Genomic DNA, 11118 nt, shown 5'->3' with positions numbered 1-11118 from the left:
TCACCAGAATTACAGTCGGCTACGAGGCCAAAGGTAAGCAAAAACATCATTTTGGGGGGAATCCTTTCCAATCTTTCAATGTTAGTGTTTTTGCGGCGCTGGTGACCTACAGAGGTTTCTCGCGCTTGGTAAATGCCCGGAAAACGCTCTGGCACTGATCTACATCCCATGCTGACCTCCGGGGTCTCTATGTCTCAATTCCTACACTGTAAGGCAGGATTGGTGTTCTTGGAAGATTTTTCTGCACGCAAGGCGCTGCTGCATCCCACAAACGCTAGGTGGCAGCACGGAGCGGCTCCCAGCCAATGGGAACAGTGCGACGGTTCCGGTCCCGCCTTCCGGCCCGGAGGCGCCTACTTGACTCTCTCAAGCCCGGATTTTTCCGCGCCACTCCCCCCACTCACCTCCCAGGACGAGATGGCGGTGAGGGTGGTGGTGGAGCCCGCGGGCCGCGTGTGCTGGGACGAGCCGGTGCGCATCGCCGTGCACGGCCTGGCCCCCGAGCAGCCCGTGGCGCTGCGCGCGTCCCTGCGCGACGAGAAGGGCGCGCTCTTCCGGGCCCACGCGCGCTACCGCGCCGACGCCCGCGGCCAGCTGGACCTGCAGCGCGCGCCCGCGCTGGGCGGCAGCTTCGCGGGGCTCGAGCCCATGGGGCTCGTCTGGGCCCTGCAGCCCGACAGGCCCTTCTGGCGCTTGCTCAAGCGGGACGTGCAGACGCCCTTGCTGCTGGAGCTGGAGGTGCTGGACGGCCGCGAGCCCGCCGGGCCCGGCGAGCCCGAGGGCGGGCGCGTGCTGGCGCGGGCGGTGCACGAGCGGCACTTCATGGCGGCCGGGGTGCGGCGGGTGCCGGTGCGCGAGGGCCGGGTGCGGGCCACCCTCTTCCTGCCGCCAGGTGAGTGCCTGCGGCCTCGCTGCTCTGTCTGGGAGGGGATGGGTCGCAGGTGCAGTGCATCCCACCAGCTCACGTTCCCCACTCGCAGACTCTCAGTGGTCACTGGAAAAGCATGGCCGACTTTGAGTCTTTGCTTGGTTAGGTGGTCATCCTAGAGTCACACTGTAGGAACAATACTGGAAGTTGTCTAGGGAAGGAGATCATTGGATCTTCCCCAAACCCAGCTGAAATACAACCTAAAATGTGAAGGGACTCGCAGGTCATATGTGTGTACATGCAGGTTTAGCCCAGTTTCTCTTATGGGTCCTGCAAAGTGTGGCAGTGTCTGCGAGGAATTTGTGAGAATGTTGCATTCAGACCCACCCAGAGTGAAGAAATCCCAAAGGATGGGAGTGGAGGCGAAATCAGATTTAACCAGTTCGCAAGGACCATCTGAGACAAGCTGAACTTGAGGCTTGGGTAGTACAGTTGCTCAAAGTTCTCAGCTTGTGGGCCATGGTTCCTGTTCCTTTGAATTGTTGAGGCACTGACAGAAAGGAGAAGTTTAGTTAAGGAAAAGGATGTTCATTCATTCTTCATTTATTGTGTGGGTACTAGAGCTTGACCTCAGGGCTTGGGCACTGTTAGCTTTTTTACTCAAGGCTGTTGCTGTACCACTTGAGCCATACTTTTGTGTGTGTGTGTATGTGTTTAATTGGAGATAAAGGTCTCTCAGGTTTGTCTGTCCAGGCTGGCTTCAAGCAGCAGTCTTAGATCTCAGCCTCCTAACTAGCTAGGACTACAGGAGAGAGCCACTGGCCCAGACTGGATATTTATTTCTTATACAGTAATAAACACTGGCCCTGCACCAGTGGCTCATACCTGTGTCCCTAGCTATTCAGGAGGCTGAGATCTGAGGAGATTCTTTAATAAACCACCAAAAAGTTGGAAAGGGAGCTGTCGTTCAAGTGGTAGAGTGTTAGCCTTGAGCAGAACAGCTAAGGACAGTGCCTAGGCCCTGAGATCAAGCCCCAGTGCCAGCAGATAATAATAATAATAATAAAACTTCCCATTGTCACTTTCAGTGGTCCTACTGCTGCCCTAGGATATCAAAGAAATGTGAAATTGAGAATGTGTTTCTTTGGTAAGCCATAAAATATGATCGCTATGTATTTAAGTAGTAGCAAACAAAAACTACACAGTTCAAAGTAAAAGGACTCTGTTCCATATGAAAGGGCAACTATTTCCTTCTGTGTTTTACTGGGACATGATCCAATATCCCATTTGAAACTTGAGGACTCCTGGGCACTCTGAAACTACTGTTCATTCCTGGGTTTATCACCATTGTCTCATTTTAATCATTCTTTTCTACCCATTCCCAAATGGCAACTTGCAATCCTCATTACTCTCATTACTGGAGATTCCTCTTCTCTATCTGGAGATCATTTCATATTGTCATCTGTCCTTATTGCACACAGAGCTCCTACAAGTCATTGACTTGAGTTTTGCTTTTGAAAACTGCCAGAATGAAGGCTGACACTAAAGAGTTCTCACCTGTATTCCTAGCTACTTGAGAAGTTGAAAATTGGGACTATTGCAGCTCAAGGTCAGTGAAGGCAGAAAAGCTCATGACACACCCTACCCCATTCTCAATAGCTAAGCAGGTGCAATGCATCTGTCATCCCAGTATTAGGCTGGGGAATGGGGAAAAAAATGTCCCAGGCACATACCTGGGCAGGAAGTGAGACCTTAATCTCAAACTAACCAGTGTGAAATAGGTCTACATGTATGGGTCAGCAGTTGAACTTTTTTCTTTCTTGCTTTCTTTTTTCTTTTGTGGTTGTGGGGCTTGAACTCAGAGCCAGGGCAATATTTTGCTCAAGGCTAGCACTCTACCACTTTGAGCCACAGTGCCACTTCTTGTTTTCTGGTGGTTAGAGATAAAGAGTTCCATGGACTTCCCCGCCCCTGCTGGCTTTGAACCATGATCCTCAGATCTCAACCTCCTGAGTAGCTAGGATTATAGGAGTGAACAACCTGGCTAACTATGATCTTTTCTAAACAAAGAAGTATTGTATACCTTTGGTATACTGTTTAAGACACTTCTAAAAACAAAATCAAAGTCCAAGGGACAAATATTTGCTTCATAAAGAATTGTGATGATATTAAGCTTCAATGACTAAATGTGTTGATTTATGAATGGACATAGGTCAGTAAATAAAAGTAGACACTCATAAACTGAAATAGATATATCAAAGTGTAAGTATGATATATAAGTAGTAGTGTAAATTTATGTCTACATGTAATATCAGTAACTTAGGGATGTACTGCTAGATAAAATTACCTAGAACTTAAAGGATGCTTATAGAAGCATTGTAAGAAAAGAAAAATCCATAACATTTAATGATCATAAAAAATCTAAACACTGGGGCTGGGAAGGTGGCTCAGTGGTAGAGCGCTTACCTTGCATGCCTGAGGCCCTGGGTTCGATTCCTTAGCACCACATAAGCAAAAAGAAAAAAAGCCAGAAGTGGCGCTGTGGCTCAAGTGATAGAGCAATAGCCTTGAGCTGAAGAGCTGAGGGACAGCGTCCAGGTCCAGAGTTCAGACCCCACGACCGAACCCCCCCCCAAAAAAAATCCAAACATAAATTGTCCTGTATTTTTCAATATGATACCATTGGTAAGAACAGATCAACCCTCCCCACCCCCCAATTTTGGAAAGAAACAATGACAACTCGAGTTCTAGTTGAAGTTTCACTCCAGTGATCAAGATGTGGGAATTTGTGACAGGTGCACATCAAATGTGGGCTCTGCTTGACTATTTGGATGGCTCTCTTGGAAATTATAGGGTATGTACTCACACATTGCTGAAAATTAAGAATTCTTTGCTAGGTCGTATGTAGAAAGCTAAAAGTGGATCCCTGCTTGTCATCATGCACCAACATCAATTCAAAGTGGATCAAAGACCTCAATGTCAGACCCAAAACTCTGAAACTACTGCAAGAGAGAATAGGAGAGACAGAACTTATAGATACAGGCAGAAACTTCCTGAATAGAGTCCCAGGAGCATCAAAGACCTCAATGTCAGACCCAAAACTCTGAAACTACTGCAAGAGAGAATAGGAGAGACAGAACTTATAGATACAGGCAGAAACTTCCTGAATAGAGTCCCAGGAGCACCAGATAGGAGACCATCTGACAAGTGAAACTGTGTTAAAAAAGTTTCTGCACAGCTAAGGACATAGTTACTAAACTAGAAAGACAGCCAGCCAATTGGGAAAAAATCTTTTCCAGCAATACATCAGACAAAGGCCTAATATCCAATATATACAAGGAGCTCAGGAAACTAACCCCCTCCCAAACTTAATACACCAGTTACTAAATGGGCAAGGGAGCTAAGAAGAGACTTCTCAGAAGAAGAGGTAAGAATGGCAAAGAAACACGTGAGGAAATGCTCATCATCCCTGGCCATAAAGGAAATGCAAATTAAAACAAACATGAGATACCATCTTCTGCTACTTAGATTGGCCAACATTTTGAATTCTGACAACAAATGCTGGTGGGGAGTGGGGAAAAGGAACTCTACTGCACTGCTGGTGGGAATGTAAACTACTATAACCACTCTTGGAAACAATCTGGAAGTTCCTCAAAAAACTAAGCATAAGGCTGGGTGCTGGTGGCTCATGCCAGCTATACCACTCCTGGGCATCTACCGTGAGCATCATGAACCTGGATATGATAAGCACATCTGTACATCCATGTCCATTGCTGCACTGTTCACAATAGCCAAGATATAGGAACAGCCCAGATGCCCCACATTAGATTAGTGGATCCAGAAAATGTGGAACCTATGTACAATGGAATTTTACATAGCCATTAGAAAGAATAAAATAATGTCATTTGCAGGGAAATGGATGGAACTAGTACAAATCATGTTAAGTGAGGTAAGCCAAGATCAGAGAGAGAAATGGTGCATGTTCTCCCTGATATGCAGAAGTTAGATCTAAAATGCAATGGGATGTGACAAATTACACAAAAATCCAGATACAGTGAGATCAAAAGAGGTTAGTCTTAGGAGAAAATCACAAAGGTGTAATACCCAAGTGGCTCTTAACACGTATATAAATTAATACATACTGGCTGGGCGCCAGTGGCTCATGCCTGTAATCCTAGCTCCTTAGGAGGCTGAGATCTGAGGATTGAAGTTCAAAGCCAGCCTGGGCAGGAAAGTCTGCGAGACACTTATCTCCAGTAAACCACCAGAAAACTGGAAGTGTTGCAGTGGCTCAAGCAGTAGAGCAATTGCTTTGAGCTGAAGAGTTTAGGGACAGCATCCAGGCCCAGAGTTCAAGCCCCATGACCAACCAAAAAATAATAATAATACATACTGAAATGAACTCCAAAAATATGGAGCTTTTGTTTTTTGTTTTTGTTTTTTTTTTTTTGGTTGATCGTGGGGCTTGAACTCTGGGCTTGGGCACTGTCCCTGAGCTCTTCAGCTGAGGGCAAGCACTCTACCACTTGAGCCACAGCGCCCTTCTGGTTTTCTGGTGGTTAGTTGGAGATAAGAGTCTCACAGAATTCCTACCAGGGCTGGCTTTGAACCACTATCCTCAAATCTCAGCCTCCTGAGTAGCTAGGATTATAGGCGTGAGCCACTGATGCCCGGCTGTAGTTATATTTCTTAAATTGTTTTTTTTTTCTTTTTCTTACGACTGTATTCTTTACCTTATATATGGTGTGTTCATGTGCACATCTGTGGGAAGGTTAGGGGGAAGGCACAAAACCAGGAAAAAGGTTGAAAAAGTGCAGCAGTGGAGCGCACTGGACATTGATGAAAGTGAACTATGCAATTCATGGGTGGAGATGGGAGGGAGAGGGTGGGAAAGAATGAGGGAACAAGTGATCTTATACAAAAGGAAGTGTACTTCTTCCCTGCCGTACTGTCTATAAAACAACAATAAAGTAAATTAGAAACAAGTATTTCATCTGTTCACATTTTTCGCCGTGGTGGCTCTACGTTAATTCCCTTTGTTAAAGTGGTGGCATCTGTTTGGTTTGTCCCAAGGTCTTAGCATAGGCTGTTTCTCATCACAGAATCACACACTTGTGTTTATATTGCCTTGGGAGTGGCATTGTTCTCAACCGGGACACACTCAAAGTGCAATTACCGTTGATTGATCCCTGTGGCTCTGTTATCCTCTAGTGTGTTACCTGCTTTAAAATTTTAGTTTGTCGGGCTGGGAAGGTGGCTCAGTGGTAGAGTGCTTACCTTGCATGCATGAGGACCTGGGTTCAGTTCCTCAGCACCACATAAGCAGAAAAAGCCAGAAGTGGTGGTGTGGCTCAGGTGGTAGAGCGCTAGCCTTGAGCTGAAAGCTGAGAGACAGTGCCCAGACCCAGAGTTCAGGCCCTATGACCAAAAAAAAATTTTTAGTTTTTCAACTTGAGAAAGAGAATACAATTTACAACCTGTGGAAATTTTAACACAATATCTGAAATATGCTTATTGGTGAATGGATCCTTCATTAAACTATTTTGAGGAACAAGTAAGCTTATACAAGTAATAGTTGGTGAGTAATAAAATGGCATGTAAAACTAATTACTCAATGTGTAGGTGATTGAAATATTTAACTAGTCATCAAAGATAAAAGTTATGATTATTTCTAATTGGTTGATCATTTTAAACTGTAGAGGTGAGACAGAACCTTTACAATTTCAACCTATAAACCTTTAAGAAAGGAGAAATAGTTTCTTCTCCCATCCATTTTCTTTTCATTCTTAAAAGACTTCTTGCCCTACTTGTAATTCCTTGAAAACTGTTTTATAAACAAGATCAGGGCATCAAAATAACTAAAAGCATGTATTTTGTTCTCATTAATGACACTCAGATTTTCGTATCAACATACATTGAAAACAAGTTTTTCAAAGAACTGTGTTTCTCAAACAATATTATTATACAAAATTTTAAAAGCCAGATCACAAGTTTGAAAAAAAAAAAAGATCTTTGCCAGATGTTTTTTTTTTTGTCGGTCGTGGTGCTTGAACTCTGGGCCTGGGCACTGTCCCTCAGCTCTTCAGCTCAAGGCGAGCGCTCTACCACTTGAGCTACAGTGTCACTTCCGGTTTTCTGGTGGTTTATTGGAGATAGGAGTCTCACAGTCTCTCCTGCCCGGGCTGGCTTTGAACCGCGATCCTCAGATCTCTGCCTCCTGAGTAGCTAGTATTACAGGCGTGAGCCACCAGCGCCCGGCTACTGCCAGATGTTTTTTTGACATCATGGTACTTGGAAGCTCCATCCATGTTTTGAGTTGTAAGCAAGAATGGACTCTGGAATACTAAAATAGGAAATCATATTGCAAGGGCTTAGACACAACCAGTACTCATAGTCGCACCCCTCCCCCTCCCATCAAGAATGCTGCCAATTCAGAATTGCTGTCTATTTAGTGCCAACAATGTTGACCTAGGAGGATTCTAAACAGTCTTTGTATCACTCATGGGAGAGAGTCTAGGTCATTAGTGGAGAGTGGAATTCTCTACTTCATTTTTTTTTCTAGTCCCGGGGCTTGAACTCAGGGCCTGGACTCTGTCCCTGAGCCTCTCAGTGCTCAAACCTAGCGTTCCACCTCTTGAGCCACAGCGCCACTTCTGGCTTTTTCTGAATAGTTTATTGGAGATAAGAGTTTCAACAGACTTCTGCCCAAGCTAGTTTTCATGTGATCCTCAGATCTCAGCCTCCTGAGTAGTTAGGATTACAGACTTAAGTTACTGGTGCCTGGCTCTACTTCAGTTTTTAAATGACAGGAAAGACCCACTAATATAATACCCCAAAAAGGTGTTCTTTAAAATAGGAAAGGAGGTTTAGATGCTCAACACTCTCAAAACTGCTCCACAAGTGAATGAGTCAGATTCCAAAATCCATTTGTGGACTAAATTTGTGTGTTTGGGGGGGGGGGTTCCTGTAAGGTCCTGGACCCTTCCCTGGGATCATAGACCTGTTTGGAGTTGGAGGAGGCCTTCTGGAGTATCGAGCAAGTCTGCTGGCTGGGAAGGGTTTTGCTGTGATGGCGCTGGCTTATTACAACTATGACGACCTCCCCAAGGACATGACGATTCTCCACCTGGAGTACTTTGAAGAAGCTGTGAGCTACCTGCTCAGGCACCCTCAGGTAGCTGCTCCTTTAGTCTTTGTATTAGAAAGCACGGTTCTAAACCTGCTTTAGATCCTGGGTTTGTGCACACAGATGGGAAGTTTCTCAGATTCACCTTCCTTTTCACAGATAATCATGACCTTTTGTGAGTGCTGGGTTCCTGGGGGAGCAGATACCAGAGATTAAAGAGCAAAACATTTTGACTTGTCTGAGTGTACCTTTTTGACATCTCCATGTGCAGCACCTTCCCTGGGGCTCCTCACTGTGCTTCACAGGGTCTCTGTAGCCCAGAGGTGAGCCTTAGCCTATAACTGGGGACAGTGAGCTTTATATGGGCTTAACAAGATTTCTAAAGCAGGGATAATCATAGAGTCAGATTCAGGCTCAGATCTACCTGAGGTCCCAGATTTGGCACTGTTCACCATACTCCCTTCCATGTGAACTCATTTCCCTTCTTTTCTCTCTATCCATCTCTCAGGTAAAGGGCTCTGGAGTTGGAGTGCTTGGAATTTCCAAAGGGGGAGAACTTGGTATTGCCATGGCCTCTTTCCTGAAAGGCATCACCGCTGCTGTTATAATCAATGGCTCTCTATCCAGTGTTGGGGGAACCATATGCTACAAGGATGAGACTGTGCCCCCGGTGGGCATGGACCACCGTCGGGTCACAACAACCAAAGATGGCATCATGGATATTGTGGATGGCATAAACAACCCTTTGGAAGGACCTGATCAGAAGAGCATCTTTCCTGTGGAAAGGTCTGACACTGCCTTCCTGTTCCTTGTAGGTCAGGATGACCACAACTGGAAGAGCGAGTTTTATACTAATATGACCTCTGAGCGCCTACAGGCCCATGGGAAAAAAAAGCCTCAGATCATCCTTTACCCCGAGACAGGGCACTATATTGAGCCCCCTTACTTCCCCTTGTGCAGGGCTGGCTTGCACTTCTTGGTTGGGGCTAATGTCTTGTTTGGAGGAGAACCCAAGGCTCATGCCATGGCCCAGCTGGATGCGTGGAAGCAACTCCAGACTTTCTTCCACAAACACGTGGGTGGCACAGAGGGCACAGTCCCAGCAAAACTGTAATTTCTAGTTGACTGAGTGACCTCTGATGCTGGTCTGCCCTAGGAATCGCCGCCACTTTTAACATACTTTTCTTTGTAATAAATTCTTAGTTTCTTTCCCAAAAGGTTTTTTGTTTTTGTCTTTTGCCAGTGGTGGGCTTGAACTCTGGGCCTGGGCGCTGTCTGGCAGCTCTTCAGCTCAAGGTGAGTGCTCTACCATTTGAGCCACAGTGCCATTTCCGTTTTTCTGGTGGTCAATTGGAGATGAGAGTCTGTCTCACGGACTTTCCTGACTGGACTGCCTGGGCTGGCTTTGAACCATGATCCTCAGATCTCAGCCTCCTGAATAGCTAGAATTATAGGTGTGAGTTACCGGCACCTGGCTTCTCAAAAGTTTTTAACATAAACTTCAGACTTTCTCAGTTTGGGAGCTGGGGGATTTTGTAGAGAACTTAAGAGGTAGGGAAAGTCTGCCCCTTACTGTGGCACAACATGAAACTGGCAAGGGTTTAGCTCTGAAAAGCAATGTGAGTAACACGGATTAGGAGAGCCAGCTTTAGAATTAAAGTGCAGTGATTATTTACGGAATGCCTTATGACTAGTTACTGTGCTTTTCTTATTAATTGTAAGAGAAGTATATACAATACATTTATGACTGTCAGTTCTACATTGCAGATCCAAGTAACTGCAGATTAAACTATATATACATATATATGGGTATATATACATATATATAAATATATATACACACACATATGTGTGTGTGTATATATACATATACATATGTATATTTTATATCTGGCCAGGCACTGGTGACTTAGGCCTATACTCCTAGCTACTTAGGAGACTGACATGTGAGAACTGAAGTTTGAAGCTAACCACTCTATGAGCTGTGAGAGTACTAACTTTGAGCACAAAAAGACAAGCAAGAGTAGGAGGCCAGAGTTCAAGTCCCAGTATCAGCACGCAAACAAAAAATACAGCATCTGTACTAACCTTATGCAGACTCATTTGATATCACCATTTCCTAAATAACACAATATAACAACTATTTGTACAGTAATTACACTGTTCTAGATATTCTAAATAATGCACAGTGATTTTAAAGGATACAGGAAGTTATATGGAAATTATGTGTCATTGAACCTCTACAGGTTTTAATATCCAAGGGGTCTGAGTAATCCCCTATGAATACTGTGTGACAACTGTAAGATCAAAAATTTCATAATACCAGATTTGAGTTTTTTTTCTATTACTATAGAAGTAACATCTTACTGCAAACTGATCATTAGATATAAAAATAAGAAAGAATTCAAAAGAAATTTTTTGTAGTTCTTTATTATCTTTTCCTTGGACGAAAAAGGATTTTTCTAGCAAATAAAATAGTTAAGTTCCTGTTTATACATATAGACTCTTATGGTTTTGTTTTGTTTTTCTTGATCGATTGTGGGGCTTGAACTCAGTGTCTGGGTGCTGTCCCTGAGCTCTTTTGCTCAAGGTTAGCACTTTACCACTTTGAGCCACAGTTCCACTTCTGGTTTTGAGTGGTTAATTGGAGATAAGAATCTCACTGTTCTCTGAGGCTAAAGACCTTTTTATTTTATTGGTACCATTCCTGGGGCTTCAACTCAGGGTTTAGGCATGTCCCTGAGCTTTTTTGCTCAAGGTATGAGCAAAAAAGTTCGTACCTGGTGAAAACTTCATTTTCTCAGTGAGGAATCCCAGTCTTAAAGAAGTTCAGCTAGGTGCTGGTGGCTCATGCCTATAATCCTAGCTACTCAGAAGGCTGAGATCTGAGGATCACAGTTCAAAGCCAGCTCAGGTTTTGAGACTCTTATCTCCAATTAACCACCAGAAAACCTGGCGCTATGACTCCAATGGTAAAGTGCTCATTTTGAGCTGAAGAGCTGAGGGACAGCGCCCAGGCCCAGAGTTCTAGCTTCATGACCGACAAAAAAAAAAGTTCATAGCAAGTTAGGCATCAGTTGTTCAGTCCGTAATCTTGGCTGCTCAGAAAGCCAAGATCTGAGGA

At 44.5% G+C, this 11118-nt stretch overlaps 1 protein-coding gene across 1 annotated transcript; it reads left to right on the top strand.

Annotated features, from left to right (window-relative positions):
• Nucleotides 1-362: 362 nt before the first annotated feature.
• Nucleotides 363-9218, top strand: LOC105982720 (acyl-coenzyme A thioesterase 3-like). Its single transcript, XM_013012400.1, has 3 exons — nt 363-892; nt 7840-8042; nt 8503-9218. The coding sequence occupies exons 1-3, from the start codon at nt 418-420 to the stop codon at nt 9106-9108; spliced, it is 1284 nt and encodes a 427-aa protein (XP_012867854.1). The 5' UTR covers nt 363-417; the 3' UTR covers nt 9109-9218.
• Nucleotides 9219-11118: the final 1900 nt, after the last annotated feature.

The sequence above is a fragment of the Dipodomys ordii genome, unplaced genomic scaffold (genome assembly GCF_000151885.1).
Source record: "Dipodomys ordii isolate 6190 unplaced genomic scaffold, Dord_2.0 Scaffold2, whole genome shotgun sequence".
Classification (NCBI taxonomy): domain Eukaryota; kingdom Metazoa; phylum Chordata; class Mammalia; order Rodentia; family Heteromyidae; genus Dipodomys; species Dipodomys ordii.
This window is presented reverse-complemented; position numbering and strand designations above follow the sequence as displayed.